Genomic DNA, 17,678 nt, shown 5'->3' with positions numbered 1-17,678 from the left:
TTGTAATCTGCTTTGTGAGGGGTTTTACAATGAAAGGGAAAGGAACCTCTCGTGCAAAGCACTTAAGTCATTGCTGACTCCTAGAGGGATGCCTGCTTTTGCTGACGTTTTCTTGGCAGACTTTGTAGCGAGGTGGTTTGCCATTGCCTTCCCCAGTCGTGGTTACCTTTCCCCCAGCTAGCTGGGTACTTATTTTACCAACCTCGGAAGGCTGGAAGGCTGAGTCGACTACAAATCTGTTAAATAAAGATGCCACTAAATGCTCCAGAGTTATACACAGTGCTCTGGAGTTGTTCAGAACAGGATCAGCTGTGTGTCTCCTAACTCCATCAGCTCTCAGTTGATTGACTGAGCAGCAGTACTTCAACACAATCAGGCTCAAATGCAATACCTTCTCCTGCTGCAGCTTCAGAAGCAGGCCACGTTGTTTCTTTCGGATAGGTGGCATCTTGTCATCCTCTCCTTTGTCTCGTAAACGCCTGGAAGAATCAATAGCAGAAAAGTTCAATTTCTCTCACTTCTGCGTTGCAATGACTTGCATGTTTTTGTTGTTATAAACTGTTTCATATTTGTTACTTGACTGTTGATAAAGTAGTATTATAGCTCTCTCTAGCATTCTCCTCTTTAATATTGAAAGAAGAAGCAGAAAACAGAAATCCCTAGAATGAAGCACAAGTACTGGATTGGACGCCTTTATATTTTTTCCAGGTTCCCTTACTTTTTCTGATGCTCCAGCCAGGCTAGCTCAGCCTTTGTCTTCTCTTTCAGTGCTTTTTCACGTAGCCGAAGCAGTGAGGAGTGATGAGCTGCCCGCATCTCTTCTTCCTTCATGTACTGCCGCACCATTTCCATTGTAAATTTAGAAAAGCTGTCTTGCCCTCCCGAGAATGGCAGGCTCAGCTCCTGATAAAGGAAAACAGATTTAACATGTAAATTCGCATAGAACCCATGCAAAATGTTAATGTGTCTTTATCAACATAAGCAGCATTACTAGAGAGCATGCCACCATCTCTCTGTGATCAAGAATCACCACCCACCCCTGCAAAAAAAAAGAGCTAGAGTCCCAGAGTAACGAAATGTTAAAAAGCACAGCTCAGGCTGTTAGCGAGCATGCATATGCTTTGAAACTGTACACATGTGCACAGCACACTGTGGTTTGCTTCCCTCCCCTGGTCTCGTCGTGGCATATAAAGAGGTGCACTGCAGAGTTTCAGATAAATCTTGCCAGCTACCCATGATATATACCTGCAAGAAACCCCAAATTGCCTCTCCCTCCGCCCTAGCTAAAATGCGTTCCAGAGTCCTGAGTGCAATTCACCTAGCCTGCCATGGGCAAGGGGGAGGGGGGAGAGATAGAAAGGAAAGGAAACTTTTGGGAGAGCAAGAGGCATGGCTTGCTGAATACTGGGCTTCCTCACTTAAATATATATTTTGTGGGGCTTAAAAAACCTCCCTCCACCCTCCCTAAAGATATGTGGCGGTTCAGAGATTTCCATTCAATGAAGGGGTTTTTAAGGCGAAAATAAAAAAAACTACCCTATTGATCATAGCAAGAGATCCATCTAGTCCTAGTCCAACATTCCGCTCTTCACAGTGACTGATTGACTGATTTAATTTATAGACCACTCTACATATACGTAATTCTTAAGTGGTGAACAACAACAATACCAAAAAAACAAAATCTTAAAGTATATTAGTTATACCAATAAAACCACGTCTGGGCTTTTAATAAGGGAAAGCTTGTTTAAATAAGAACGCCATTAAGAGGTGCCGACAACAGAGCAACCTTGGTGCACGCTGAATATCAGATGGCAAGGAATTTCACAGAGAGGGAGCTACTACGCTAAAAACTCTACTTAGTGCTCTTTATCCAGAACTATGCCCATGCGGAATCTCTAAGAGCGTCTCATCCGATTATGTCACTGACTGGGCAGGTGGTTAAGGAAGAAGGCACCCTGTCAAATATCTCGGTCCCAAATTGTGTAGGCCTTTATACATCAACAAAACTTTAAACCAGTGGCAAATAGACAGCCAGTGCAGATCTCTCAGCAAAAGTGTTACTTGTTAAAACGAGGCAGCCCCCGACAACAGTCAAGCTGCAGCACTCCGCACTAGCTGGAGTTTCTGGATTAACCTTACCACTGCCGCAAAGTTACCCCTGTCCAAAGGGGGCCATATCTGTCTGGCACACCTGTCATGCCCCCAATGGAAGGATCCTCTTTCAGGGAACTAGAGCTGCCAGAGACAGAATATGCCACAGATCCACCACTGTCAGGGGGAACCTCAGCCCTGACGGGAGATGAGCACAAGTCTATCTCGTAGGAGGAGGGGAGCTCTGTCTGTGAGCTGGGCAACCACCTCCAAGCTGGGCAACCACCTCCAAGAACACTGCCAGCTCAAGAGGTAGGAAAGCAGGGCTCCCTTAGGAAGAAGTGTTTGATTGCAAATGAGGACTCCCCAAGAAGAAGGGACTCCTCAGGAGAAGGCCTGTAATGAACTAAAGCAAATCCCCAGGTGGGACTCAAGACGCTCTCATAATATAAGCCTTCACTATTACTCTAGCCATTGCTGGAAACAAGGTCTTATTTTCAGCTCCACCCTCCTATTTCCCTGATCTTGGCTTATGTTTCGATCTCAGTGCTATTGACCTCTGGACTCCTGCTGACTCTGCTTTTGGACTGTGTTGCTACTTGACTGAGACCTTGGATTTTGACCTTGGCTATGCCTCAAGACTTTTCTCTGGAAAACCTCTACTTGCCTGGTAAAACTGTGCTTTATCATTTGACTTTCTTATTTTTTCATCCCTGCATATGCCTGGCAAAGAGCCAGATCCATTTAGAGCAGGACAGTATTAGCTGGACCTGATAAAAGGTACTCAAAGCTGCTGTGGCCACTTGAGGCTCCACTGACAAAGATGGATTCAGGAGTACCCCAAACTATGGACCTGTTTATTCAGAGGGAGTGCGATCCCATCCACAACAAATAAGAAGCCCACTTTGCAGACTAGGGAACCACTCATCCACAGGCCTCCATCTTGCCAGGATTCTACCTTTGTATCAGCCCTCACCCAGCCCATCACCAAGTCCAGACACTGATTCAAGACCTGCATGGCTTCACCTGATTCAGATGCCACAAGGAGATAAAACTACGAGTCATTAGCATACTAACCGCTGTTCCTAGCAGCTTCGTTTTGTCTTAAACGACATTGGGGACAAGATGGTATCACGAGGAATCACACAACGCAGTTGCCAAGGAATAGTCACACAATGTTACTCTCTGAAATTGATAGAATGCAATCACCACAACATAACAACCTGTTTCACACAACATGACAAACCACAGTACAGGCTGAGTGTGGCTTGTTGTTGAAATGAGGGTTGTTGTATTGTGTGAACCTAGCAACATTAACAAACCATGGTTTGTTAAATCAGGAACAACCCACAGGTCACAACTTAAGAAAAAAACATGGGCTCTCTCCATGGGTTTTTCATGGTTAACAAAGGACGGTACCCAAGTTCACACAACAACCCATAATTCAATAACCACCAATGGTTCAACAACAACCCATACTCAACCCATACTCTGGCTTGTTGTGTTGTATGAACCCTGTCTGAAATACCTACCCAACCCATGGAGCCGGTTCAGGATGATACCATAGTCGATGGTATCAAAAGCTGATGAGAAGTCAATCAAAATTAACTTGGATGTATTTTCCAACTGTGCATTCTCAAAGGGGAAAAGAATTCTGTATCTGCACAGGTTCACTCTGTATTTATGTCCAATTTTAAACACACACACACACACACACACACACACACACTGAAGGGAAAGGCACTCTTGTCTTTAATATATTTGGTGACCTTGGGGCGGGTGGGAGGAGAGAGCGCTGATGAGGGCTCATATAAATCTTTAAAAGGTTGTGTGAAAAGCAAATCTTCAATATGTGAAAGAATGTGGACTTGGTGTAAATTCCTGTTCTAGAACAAGGAAGAAGGGCATTCTCAATTCTTTGGGACTGCGCCTCTGAACAGAAGGAGGCAGCTCCAGATTGCACTTTTACTCCTTAGCTAAAGAATGCTCCCTTCCTGTCAGAATGGACTGGAAAAAGCAGGACTTTCTTTCAAAAGAGACAGAAACCATTAGAACATAATGCCAATATGCTACCAATTTACTGTTTTATTGTTACGCTTTGTGATTATTTTATGCTGGCTGTTTATTTTTTAAAATGTTTTATCTTTGCATTTTTGCAATTTAAAATTTTAAAATAATGTTATATTATATGCTTGAATGTCATGTGGTGCAGCGTGGCAAGCGGCAGTTACTGCAGCCAAAACTCTCCCCAAGGCCTGAGTTCGATCCTAGCGGAAGCTGTTCTCAAGCAGCCAGCTCAGGCCGACTCAGCCTTCCATCCTCCCGAGGTCAGTAAAATGAGTACCCGGCTAGCTGGGGGAAAGGTAACTGCGACTGGGGAAGGCAATGGCAAACCACCCCGCTACAAAGTCTGTCAAGAAAACGTCAGCGAAAGCAGGTGTCCCCCTAGGAGTCAGCAATGACTCAAGGGCTTGCACCAGAGGTTCCTTTCCTTCCTTTCCTACATTGTTTCTGTTTGTCTTTGCCCAGAAAGATAGCCTAATTTTTTAAAAAACACACACACACAAAAGAAACTCTTACCTTGCACCCCAGAATGCTGTTGAGCACCAACACTTGGCATTTCAGAGTCCTGGGGCTAAGATCTTTTGAGAGTGTCCCACAGAAATTCTAAGATAGATGACACATCTTTGTGACTCGGCACTTTACTACTCCTAGTGCAGCACTCCAAAACAGGCTAGCAAAGCAGTGCTGTATAGATTGCACCTAAAACTAATAGAGTGCACCTAAAATGAACAGAGTGCCTAGCACTTTGACCAGGTATGCAAACTGCATCAACCAGTGCTGAGCAGCCTTCACACTGTTAGCCGGAACATGTGATGTTAAGATACAAAAGTGAGCCCTGGGTGCGCCTAACTGGCAAGATGATTTCTGCTCCTTGATTCTTTATCTTCCTCAGTGCCAAAGTGCAAGCTGGCCCTGCCTCCTTCTATTGGGCAAGATAATCCTAAAGGTCTGGGAATGCCCGCTTTATGGAGGATTCCACTTTCCTCTATCCATGCTGGGAGCATCTCGTAGGAGTGATTCGTGTTCACTATTGGGACAATGGGGAGGGGAAACACAGATTTACAGTTTGGGTGGCATCTTGGGATTATGACTAAGTCAAGAATAAAAAGCATTAACATTAGAATATTAGATAAGGTTGCAATCCTACACAAACACACATTTACATAAATCCTACTGAAATCAGCTAGTTTAATTTCCAAGAAAACGCTTTAGGATTAGGGTGCTAATATGAATAGATACACTTTGGTGAGGGAGACTGAAGGGTGAGATCTATCTCATATAGTAGAAATGCTGCTTTAGTTTGCACTCACTATTCCCCCTCCCCTCCCAGTGATATAACTGTCTATTTGGTTTACAAATGATTAAGTTAGTTGTGGTAATATACAACTGTGGTGTGTATGTGTGTGTGCACATGCATGCATGATTTTTTAATAGGAGATTCCCACTGAAATTCACGAACAGGCTCTGAAAATAAACTGGCCCAAACATGCATAGCCAAAGAGTATTGAAAGCTTACTTTAACAGGTGGTAGGGTGGTCTTTCCAGGAGAAGCTTCCTCATCAGAGTAATCCCGGTGATCCCGTTTCTTCAAATTGATCCGACGGTGACTTTCAGAAGGGAGTAAGGACCGGAAGGACTTCTCTTCAATCTCATCCTCTGTCATGGATTCATCAAATTTCAGGGAATATTCTGTTGCAACAGAGGTAGAGTCTGAAGGCAGAAGGAAGGAAGGAAGGAAGGAAGGAAGGAAGGAAGGATTTATTCAAGGTAATAGTTTTACTACAGAACAAGAAATTATATGAAACTGGTTTTGGCCCCGAAGGCGGCATGTGTGGCTTACCCAACCAAGCAATGTACATATTTTTATTTGATTTGATTTGTACCCTGCCTTTCTACCCCCAAAAATGGCACTCAAGGCAACCGTAAAGAATACCTATACATACATGAGTATTGATTGAATGCCAAAACTACAGATGTCTAAGTATGTGTGAGAGTATATTTAACTAGCAAAGCATCTGACCTATTATGTGTGCAAAAATGTATCCTTGTTCTTCCAGTACAAATGGCAGTCTGGCTACCTAGGGTCAGGGGCAATGTCCTGAAGTGCAGCACTTGTCCCCCCTTAGAAAGGATGCCAGAAAAGTATGGGAGCAAAGATTCAAAGGAGTACGAACAGGATGGAAGTTTCTTGGGACAGGGTATTGCCAATTGTACTCCATTCATTTTGTCCCATAAAACTTAGTGGATGCCAAAGAATCAAATCTTCATGGCCCCTGTTGGATTGAGTGGAGGGGCAATCCAAAAATATTTTAAATAAATAAATGCATAATAAACCACTCTCACAAACAAATGTGTGTTTCGATGTTAGCAACTTTATATTTTGTAATGGTCTTTGTGCCACAAACAAATAAACTATTCATTCATAATAAACCACTCTTTAACAGAGGAAATGGCTCCCAGAGCAATGAAAGCAGGAACGGGCCAGCCTGCCAATGGCTCCAAGAACAATGGAAGTACCAGCAGCCTTTAGCCAGGACTCAATGTAGCAATCATAGAATAGCAGAGTTGGAAGGGGCCTACAAGGCCATCGAGTCCAAACCCCTGCTCAATGCAGGAATCCACCCTAAAGCATCCCTGACAGATGGTTGTCCAGCTGCCTCTTGAAGGCCTCTAGTGTGGGAGAGCCCACAACCTCCCTAGGAAACTGATTCCATTGTCGTACTGTTCTAACAGTCAGGAAGTTTTTCCTGATGTCCAGATGGAATCTGGCTTCCTTTAACTTGAGTCCATCATTCCGTGTCCTGCACTCTGGGAGGATCGAGAAGAGATCCTGGCCCTCCTCTGTGTGACAACCTTTTAAGTATTTGAAGACTGCTATCATGTCTCCCCTCAATCTCCTCTTCTCCAGGCTAAACATGCCTGGTTCTTTCAGTCTTTCTTCATAGGGCTTTGTTTCCAGACCCCTGATCATCCTGGTTGCCCTCCTCTGAACACGCTCAGCTTGTCTGCGTGCTTCTTGAATTGTGGAGCCCAGAACTGGACACAATACTCTAGATGAGGCCTAACCAGGGCCGAATAGAGAGGAACCAGTACCTCACGTGATTTGGAAGCTATACTTCTATTAATGCAGCCCAAAATAGCATTTGCCTTTTTTGCAGCCATATCGCACTGTTGGCTCATATTCAGCTTGCAATCTACAACAATTCCAAGATCCTTCTCGTTTGTAGTATTGCTGAGCCAAGTATCCCCCATCTTGTAACTGTGCCTTTGGTTTCTATTTCCTAAATGTAGAACTTGGCATTTATCCCTATTAAATTTCATCCTGTTTTCAGCCCAGCACTCCAGCCTATCAAGATCACTTTGAAGTTTGTTTCTGTCTTCCAGGGTATTAGCTATCCCACCCAATTTGGTGTCATCTGCAAATTTGATCAGCGTTCCCTGCACCTCCTCGTCCAAATCATTAATAAAAATGTTGAAGAGCACTGGGCCCAGGACTGAGCTCTGCGGTACCCCACTCGTTGCCTTTCCCCAGTTTGAGAAGGTTCCATTGATAAGTACTCTTTGAGTCCGATTCTGAAGCCAACTGTGACTCCACCTAATAGTTGTTCCATCTAGCCTACTTTTAGCTAGTTTGTTAATCAGAATGTCATGTGGTACTTTGTCAAAAGCTTTGCTGAAGTCAAGATATATGACGTCCACAGCGTTCCCATGGTCCACAAGGGAGGTTACCTTATCAAAAAATGAGATCAAATTTGTCTGACAGGACTTGTTCTTGACAAATCCATGTTGGCTTCTAGTGATCACCGCATTGATTTCAAGGTGTTTACAGATTGACTTCTTTAAAATCTGCTCCAGAATTTTCCCAGGGATGGATGTCAGACTGACTGGTCTGTAGTTCCCAGGTTCTTCCTTTTTGCCCTTTTTGAAGATAGGGACAACGTTAGCCCTCCTCCAGTCGTCTGGCACCTCACCCGTCTTCCATGATTTTGCAAAGATAATAGACAAAGGTTCTGAGAGTTCTTCTGCTAGCTCCTTCATTACTCTAGGATGCAGTTCATCGGGCCCTGGAGATTTGAACTCATTCAAGGAAATTAGGTGTTCTTTGACCATTTGTTTATCAATCTCAAACTGCAATCCTGCCCCCTCAACTTCTGCTTCACTTTTTCCAGGGGAGTCATAGACCTGCTTTTGGGAGAAGACTGAGGCAAAGTAGGAATTGAGCACTTCAGCCTTTTCTTTGTCATCTGTTATCAATTTGCCATCCTCATTAAGCAGTTGAACCACCATTTCTTTCCTCTGTCTTTTACTACTCACATATCTGAAGAAAGCCTTTTTATTGCTTTTAGCATCCCTCGCTAATCTCAGCTCATTCACAGCTTTAGCCTTTCTGACGCCATTTCGGAACTTCTGTGCCACTTGTCTGTACTCTTCTTTTGTAGCCTAGCCTTCCTTCCACTTCCTATATGTATCCCTTCTTGTTTTCAGGTCGTCTCTAAGCTTTTTGTTGAGCCACATTGGTTTCCTCTGTTGTCTTCTATCTTTTCTCTTTATTGGAATTGTTTGTAACTGTGCCTTTAAAATTTCCTTTTTAAAATACTCCCACCCATCCTGCACTCCTTTTCTCATTAGGCTCATTTGCCATGGGACCTTACTTATCATAGTTCTGAGTTTATTAAAATCAGCTTTCCTAAAATCCAGAGTACGTGTATGGCTACACTCAACTTTTGTCTCCTTCATAATCAAGAATTCAAGTATGATGTGGTCACTTTCCCCCAGAGTTCCCGTAACTGCCACTTTATCATGGTGATAAATACCAGACTGCAGGTTCCCCGGCAGTTCAAGATGCCAACGGGGCTGGCTAATCAGAAGAAGGCATATAAAAGCAATTCAAGAAAACCTGCATTGGAAGAAGGGAAGGGGGCATGCAACAGCAAATATTGAAAAATAAATCACCCCTTGCTATATCATTTCTATGTGACCCCACCAGCCGAGCCATTGATAGAGCAAAAGGAAAAGCATAAACAAGTACAGATTGGAGTAGAACTTGGGAAGAACACTTTAAGTACTCATCTGAGTACTAACCTCTCTCATCGGGAATGGATGGAATACTATTACTCTGCAGGGAATCATTCACAGCTATAGGAGCCTCCTCTTCAATGGAGCTGCTTGGCTTCTCACGACGTGAAGATTTCTTGGTCTCCTTGGAAGATGGAACAGATGGACTTTCCTGACGACTGCTACTGCTACTGTTGTGTAAACAGGGATAATAAAAGCAGGCAAGTGAATTTTGAACAAGAGTCAGAATGGTCAAAATTGAAGCAGGCCTTGGAATAATGAAGTCAAGAGACATACATCTCTTTTTATACCAACAGTGCACTACTGCAAAAATATATAACAGCTCTATATGTTCTCCTACCTCAAGGACTGCAGTAAAATCCTCAGCTCACATTCATGTCAAGAGTATCCAGTTACCACAGGCCTGCTCATCTAGTGACCAGTCAGATACGTATCGTGACCTACCCTGTGTTTGCAACTGTATTACGTTTTCAGTCCTAGAAGGCAGCTCCAGTGGGCAACTAACTATACATGGCCAATGAGCCGCATCCAGTTTGGTGGCTCAAAAGATTTGCAAGTCTGAGCTAGAAGAAGAAACATTAGGTGTACAAGCCATTGGGAAATAAGGGGATTTGCCATATCTTGGCTCTCGCACTGCTCCCATTTGTTCCTGCCATGTTGTATCCGGAAAGTCTAAACAGAGCAAATTGCATCCCTTCATTGCAATAAGAACGGCCCTACCATTAGGCAGAGAAAGGCAGATGCCTCAGCTAATTCTGCGTGTCATGAAAAGGCAACCAATTAAATAACTATCAATGTATTATAATTGTTTTTACTGCAAGGGATGCCTCACATGGCAGAATAACTTGACTGTCCTTGGGTACTCTGCACCTTGGGGGGAGAGAGGTGGGTCATTTCTGCTTCACATGAGACATGAAAAATGTCTTGGACCAGCCCTACATTAGGTTTTCCCCTCAGTAAGTCTTTCATATAAAAATAGAAGAATGGGCCAAGGGTAAAACAGTGTTAGAAAAAATGGTTGAAGTTGGCAAAAATGGTTAGCCAAATGGCAAACATGAATTGCATGGTCCTATGAAGATGTACAGGATATATATTATCCAGTAACTGCTGGCCTATGAAAATGAATTTGCTTCATTGGCATATTTGGTTCATTTCTAATGACATATTTGTGTTTGTTAGCCCTGAGGGAAACAGTAGGGAACTTCAGGTATTCTTAAGATGCTGCAAGTGGGGGGGGGGGGGAATAGGATTCTTTTGCATCTTGTTTTATTTTTTACTTATTTATTTCATCTATATCCTGCCTTCTTTCCTCCGAGGAACCCAAGGCGGCATATGGCTGAGAGTCTGTGAGTGGCCCAAAGTCATCCAGTGTGTTTCCATGGCCAAGTGGGGACTAGAACCCAGAACTTCTGACTCCCAGGCCAACACCCTAGCTACTGCACCACACTGGCTCTTTTATTTAATGAACTTGCAAAAACAACAACATCCATCACTGGACAAATTGTCAACACATTCAACAGCACTGGTTCTACAAGGTTAGTCCCAAGCCTCAGAGCAGAAAGCACCTAGGGCACCATCATATTGCTTCTTTTCTAATCTGTGCTTTTATTAACCACTAGTAAATGGACCCAGCCTTGCACAAGTTAGAATAGCTCTTAGTTTGATATAGAAAAGTATTCAAGCAAATTTACACAGCTGTCAGAGTTGAAGACCTTATGCTCACCACATCTGAGTGAAGGTATACCCAATGGCACTCCCAGGCACAGCACCTGACATAGTACAGCCCTATAGTCCCCTAAAGGAGGGCTCCGTCAACTCCATTCCCCTAAGGGGCCTGCCCCACAGCAGGGGAGTCTAATTCTGTCCCTCGGCGTATTACTGTATTTCTTCGATTGTAAGACGCCATCGATTGTAAGACGCACACTAATTTCAGTACCACCAACAGAAAAAAAGCTTTGATTCTAAGAAATAATAAATGCACCCGCGATTCTAAGACGCACCCTGATTTTAGAGATGTTTATATGGGAAAAAAGTGCATCCTAGAATCGAAGAAATACGGTAATTTCCTGTGGCTTCAAACTGTATGGACTGTAAAGTTATGTGCTGCTTTGGGAAGTCTGCCCCTAATGGCTGAAGCTGTTACTGCAGGCTTCAACCACATGAATACATTTAAATTAAGACGAATGAATGAATGAATTAAAATGCTTTAAAAACAAAATATGCCTGAGGTGCACAGACATCTTCTTTTATCATTATAGATGGCTGTATTTCCAAATACATAGTTAGTGCAAGCCCCATTTTGCATCTGTGAAAAACGCACCAGAAAAAGCACTATATAAATCAGGCCTACATACAAAGCAAATGTGTTGCATGGGTGCCTGCTGACATAGCTATACAATGATAATCTAGGTGAGCATTAAGAGCATACCTGCAGAAATTTGCAGGTGGGGTGCCTATGGGCAATACATTAGCATTATCTGTTCTGTTCGTCACACTAATCTCATACCAATCTTACGCTCCCACACCATTCTCACACATAGTTAATGGTCAATTATGCTATTGTCTACTGCCTTCTCAATGCACCGCTTCCATGAAGCAGCACACCACCAATGTGTGGTGCCACTTAATCAAAACAATTAGGAGTGGGAATGTTCAAACAACTTTCATTAACACCTCAGCATATGAGCCAATAACTAAGGTAGGGCTCATTTCAAACATCTGAAATGAGCCTTAAGAGCCAAACAAACCCTCCATAACAAATACCGCAGTCTGTGTCTACCTCAGGGGTTGTCGTCAGTCCTACTTTACCAAATTCAACTGATCTGGGGAGTAAACTGGCATATTCTGCAATTTATCTCTTTCTAACCACAGCAAGCGTATTAAGAGTATTCTAAACTGACTTGGATTTCACAAAGAAATTAGACACAGAAAGTGAAGGAGGAGGAATCGGAAAGCCACTGGAAAGCTAACTGAGAACTCCTGCATCAGCCTACAGTCTTTCTTGGTTAAATTTATAACTGACAGTGACTGTATAAATCGTGGTTCTTACCTCTGATCGTGTGCCTTTGATCTTGATGATTCTGAGTAACTATCAAATGAGGGAGAGTAATGGTGCTTTGCGTCACCTGTTTCCTCTTTACTTTGTGAAGGAGTAATTGATTCTGCTTTCCTATGAAAGAAAAGCAGGCAAGCTTGAGTTATCTTGAAAACCAGTCAACTGATTTAAGAAGCTGAAGAAAAAGCCTCAGACATGATGGCTGCAGTAAAATAAATGGATAAGAAACATCTGGTGAAGACTGAACATAAGTGAACAGAAAAACGTATTGAGCTCTGCTTTCTGCAAAAAGCAGCTTGTGTGTTTCTAAACCAGGCTGCCTTTCAATCAAGCATGTACCTTATGGGAGAGCAAGTGAGGATTCTGACACTTGACATTGCAGGGCACCATTCCTATATTGGCCAGGGCTTCCCCTTCCCACAGAGGATGAACTATTTGACAGAGGGTGGACATTTTCATCCTGCCTAGCGGCCTCTGAAACAGGTATTTGATCTGGCAGGCAGAAACTAGGAGGCTTCTCACTAGGAGTTTGAAGGAGAAAAGGGGCCGGGGGTGGGGGAGAGAGACCAACCAACATTGACTCCTGCATTCAATATGGTGGGCAGGAACTTGCATGAGCATCATCCTACATCTCTGCTCCCCTGCAGAGCCTGCAGTAAGAGGCAGAGATGAATTCAGGATTGTGCAACTAGGTGGTATAACCCTATGTGTACAGCCTTTCCTTGAGGCCTACAGTAAGTCAAATCAAGGGGACTATCAAGCAAACCCAACAATTAAAAATGTCCTTGTTACCTGTCCTTAGAAATTCCTTTCAAGAAAAAAAAGACAACTAATATTCTACACCAAAACTAAAATACCTGCTCATATTGTGAGCTTTCAGTTGCTTTATGAACGCTGAATGGTGCTTCCGCTCTTGGTCAAACAGTGTGGTAATTGGAGCTGCAGGGACACCAACAGCATCAGAGATCTGCGCACGTGCAAGTTCCGTCATCTGAATAATGAAATACAGAGAGGTAAAGGTGTCATTAGCAAACACTTTTTATGGGTTAATGTCTGAGAAGTCACATCAAATCCTCAAATAGGCAGTGAGGTTTCCTTTCACAGTTAAGTTGCTGGTGGAAAGAGCAGAATGCTCCTTTCTGCTGAAGAGCCCTGGGTTGTAGTAAGCAAGCTATCTTGCACAAGGAATCATTTTACACAAGGCCAAACGGGGCAAAGATTTCACAGCACCATCTTACCTCACGTATCTGGCGAGCAGCATCTGTGGTCAGCAGAGCTGCCTCCACCTGTTGAGCTGCCATCTTGCACGTTGTCTCCTGCAGAGCCTCTGCTGCCTCCTGCCGTGACTGCACCAGCTGCTGCTGTGACTCTGCATGGGCCTATATACGGCAGTACAACAAAGTGGCTGTTGATTTAAATTTGATTTCATAGACAGTGTCAACTTGCCCAGATCTGAGGAATCTGAATGTGGAAGTCCAGCCCCTTGGCGTTAGGGCAGGATCCTCTCTAGCAGGGTTCCCCAATATGGTGCCTATGGCAATGTCCAGCAGCACTCACAAAGCTTTCTACCTTCTGTCCCCTTCAAAAAATACTTACCCTATTTCTTCGATTCTAAGACACACTCTTCTCCCCATATAAACATCTCTAAAAATGGGGTGCATCTTAGAATCACAGGTGTGTCTTAAGGTTTTTTTTCCTGTTGATGGTACTGAAATTAGTGTGTGTCTTACAATCGATGGCGTCTTACAATCAAAGAAATACGGTAAGTTATTAAAACCTTGGAAAATGTTGGGACCGTCTTTTTTCACTCCTTTTCTATTCTCTAGCCTTGCTCTCTCTCTCCCCTCCCCCTTGGCCTTGCTATTTCCCCTCCCACTTTTTCTCCCCCCACCCACGTCTTTCACTTACAGTTTCTCCCCTCCTAGCTTTCTCTGCTTGTTGCCTTCTTGTTTCTCCCTCCCTCCCAACTTCTAGCCTTGCTCTTTCTCTCCCCCAGGTCTCTAGCTCACTTTTGACAAACCACGCCCCTACAGCAGTCATTATGTGACTAGCCACACTCTCTGTAGGAGCCATTTTGTGGTGGTGCCTATAGCAGTTCCTCAAATGTGCCCACGGGTCCAAAAAAGCTGGGGACCCCTGTTCTATAGGAGAAAACTTCCCAACAATACAAGTGGATTTCATTGTATGTGTCAAGGAACAGAAGGAAAGGGTATCACACAGAAGTGCTTATGGGATACATTATCTTTTTAAAAGCTTATTTCATCTTATACTGATGGCTACATTTAGAAGTATCTCCAGTCACAGTTTTACATATAAAAGACAAATTTCCACATAAATATTTTCAAGAATTTGCTTATTTCTCTCTATCTAAATAAAAGAAGTTTTTGTTTGTAAGCCCTCGATGGACTCTAAAACCATATCAATAAAAATATATCCGATTGTTATGAAACTTTTGGAATTTGTTCTACCTCTATCTGGGATGGTTTTAGGCGTGGTGACAATTTCAACCACAATCTTGAACCAAAAAGGAAACAAATCAAACATTTTAAAGTTATACAGTTTCAATACCATTTGATCAATTTCAACCGAACTTCGCATCATGATTCAGCACTGCAATGAGTAGATTTTTAACTATATAACATTCTTTTTTCATCTTTAAGATTTTTTTTTAAAAAAAAAGCTCTAATTTTTTTTTAAAACAACAACAACATGCTAAAGTATGAAAAAAGAATACAGTTTTGAAACCAGGGAAGATTAGTAGGCTGAGTTATAAGTCTGCTCTCTCCCTTTTGCTGTAGGGCAGCTCTATCTAAGGGTGTGTGTGAAGTGGACAGGGGGCCATAGGCCTGGACTACAGCAGGGGCCATGTCTAGGGATGTCAGCAGGCATGCCATCACTCAGGTGGGGGGCGGGCACAATGTTTCCAACTATGACAGTAGTGTAACTTTGCTTGAAGGCTTCTCTATATCAACCTAAAGGTAATTCCAACCAATGTGAAACCAGGGCCCTTTCTACACCTAAGGATTATCCCAGGAAAATGGAGGGATCATTCCTGCCTGCTCCCGGGATCCCCTGTGTGTCATTTGGATATACAGGTATGATACTGGGAGCATCCCAAGGAAAAAGGCAAGTGTAGTAACAGCCCAGGTCTGTTTGCTAGTTCATTATATGTATCCCCACTCCCATGCATGGAACCTCCATAGGTTCCCCTATCCAAACCACTGATCAGGGCTACACCTGTCCAACCCCAGCAACGTTGCAATGTTTGTCATCCCCACACTGTTCACTGATTTCAAGTGCTTGATGAGTGGACTAGAGAAGAGAACATGCTTTTAAAATTCCCCATTGAATTCCCCGTTGAATTCCTCCGTTGATTTCTATTAACCAGTTCCTTCTAAAGGAAAAGATTTTAAAGGCAAAAAATATCAAAATGTCACTAGTACCTTGAAGGAGCACACTAGAGGAAGAAAGCTCTTTCCTCCAGTTTCTACGTGCCTCATCTCAGAAATCATAGAATCATAGAATCATAGAATAGCAGAGTTGGAAGGGGCCTACAAGGCCATCGAGTCCAACCCCCTGCTCAATGCAGGAATCCACCCTAAAGCATCCCTGACAGATGGTTGTCCAGCTGCCTCTTGAAGGCCTCTAGTGTGGGAGAGCCCACAACCTCCCTAGGTAGCTGATTCCATTGTCGCACTGCTCTAACAGTCAGGAAGTTTTTCCTGATGTCCAGCCGGAATCTGGCTTCCTTTAACTTGAGCCCGTTATTCCGTGTCCTGCACTCTGGGAGGATCGAGAAGAGATCCTGGCCCTCCTCTGTGTGACAACCTTTTAAGTATTTGAAGACTGCTATCATGTCTCCCCTCAATCTTCTCTTCTCCAGGCTAAACATGCCCAGTTCTTTCAGTCTCTCTTCATAGGGCTTTGTTTCTAGACCTCTGATCATCCTGGTTGCCCTCTTCTGAACACGCTCCAGCTTGTCTGCGTCCTTCTTGAATTGTGGAGCCCAGAACTGGACGCAATACTCTAGATGAGGCCTAACCAGGGCCGAATAGAGAGGAACCAGTACCTCACGTGATTTGGAAGCTATACTTCTATTAATGCAGCCCAAAATAGCATTTGCCCTTCTTGCAGCCATACCGCACTGTTGGCTCATATTCAGCTTGTGATCTACAACAATTCCAAGATCTTTCTCGTTTGTAGTATTGCTGAGCCAAGTGTCCCCCATCTTGTAACTGTGCATTTGGTTTCTATTCCCTAAATGTAGAACTTGGCATTTATCCCTATTAAATTTCATTCTGTTGTTTTCAGCCCAGCACTCCAGCCTATCAAGATCACTTTGAAGTTTGTTTCTGTCTTCCAGGGTATTAGCTATCCCACCCAATTTGGTGTCATCTGCAAATTTGATCAGCGTTCCCTGCACCTCCTCGTCCAAATCATTAATAAAAATGTTGAAGAGCACTCAGCCCAGGACTGAGCCCTGCGGTACCCCACTCGTTGCCTCTCCCCAGTTTGAGAAGGTTCCATTGATAAGTACTCTTTGAGTCCGATTCTGTAGCCAACTGTGGATCCACCTAATAGTTGTTCCATCTAGGCCACTTTTAGCTAGTTTGTTAATCAGAATGTCATGTGGTACTTTGTCAAAAGCTTTGCTGAAGTCAAGATATATGACGTCCACAGCATTCCCACAGTCCACAAGGGAGGTTATCCTATCAAAAAATGAGATCAAATTAGTCTGACAGGATTTGTTCCTGACAAATCCATGTTGGCTTCTAGTAATCACTGCATTAATTTCAAGGTGTTTATAGATTGACTTCTTTATAATCTGCTCCAGAATTTTCCCAGGGATGGATGTCAGACTGACTGGTCTGTAGTTCCCAGGTTCTTCCTTTTTGCCCTTTTTGAAGATAGGGACAACGTTAGCCCTCCTCCAGTCATCCGGCACCTCACCCATCTTCCATGATTTTGCAAAGATAATAGACAAAGGTTCTGAGAGTTCTTCCGCTAGCTCCTTCATTACTCTTGGATGCAGTTCATCGGGCCCTGGAGATTTGAAGTCATTCAAGGAAATTAGGTGTTCTTTGACCATTTCTTTATCAATCTCAAACTGCAATCCTGCCCCCTCAACTTCTGCTTCACTTTTTCCAGGGGGGTCATAGACCCGCTTTTGGGAGAAGACCGAGGCAAAGTAGGAATTGAGCACTTCAGCCTTTTCTTTGTCATCTGTTATCAATTTGCCATCCTCATTAAGCAGTTGAACCACCATTTCTTTCCTCTGTCTTTTACTACTCACGTATCTGAAGAAAGCCTTTTTATTGCTTTTAGCATCCCTCGCTAATCTCAGCTCATTCACAGCTTTAGCCTTCCTGACGCCATTTCGGCACTTCTGCGC

At 43.4% G+C, this 17,678-nt stretch overlaps 1 protein-coding gene across 8 annotated transcripts in view; it reads right to left on the bottom strand.

The window, feature by feature from the left end:
* Window positions 1-17,678, bottom strand: part of CEP350 (centrosomal protein 350) — a 104,082-nt gene that overhangs the window by 40,659 nt on the left and 45,745 nt on the right. For 4 of the 8 annotated variants that reach the window (XM_063134385.1, XM_063134427.1, XM_063134412.1 and 1 more), the window contains exons 19-26: window positions 13,525-13,665; window positions 13,144-13,277; window positions 12,281-12,400; window positions 9,238-9,401; window positions 5,672-5,865; window positions 4,672-4,758; window positions 719-903; window positions 392-479 (exon numbers count right to left, since the gene is read on the bottom strand). In XM_063134385.1, the coding sequence (XP_062990455.1) occupies window positions 392-479; window positions 719-903; window positions 4,672-4,758; window positions 5,672-5,865; window positions 9,238-9,401; window positions 12,281-12,400; window positions 13,144-13,277; window positions 13,525-13,665 (1,113 nt within the window). The remainder of the gene's footprint in view (window positions 1-391; window positions 480-718; window positions 904-4,671; window positions 4,759-5,671; window positions 5,866-9,237; window positions 9,402-12,280; window positions 12,401-13,143; window positions 13,278-13,524; window positions 13,666-17,678) is intronic. The other 4 variants (XM_063134420.1, XM_063134434.1, XM_063134402.1 and 1 more) reach the window with 3 other exon arrangements.

The sequence above is a fragment of the Elgaria multicarinata genome, chromosome 1 (assembly GCF_023053635.1).
Source record: "Elgaria multicarinata webbii isolate HBS135686 ecotype San Diego chromosome 1, rElgMul1.1.pri, whole genome shotgun sequence".
Lineage (NCBI taxonomy): Eukaryota > Metazoa > Chordata > Lepidosauria > Squamata > Anguidae > Elgaria > Elgaria multicarinata.
This window is presented reverse-complemented; position numbering and strand designations above follow the sequence as displayed.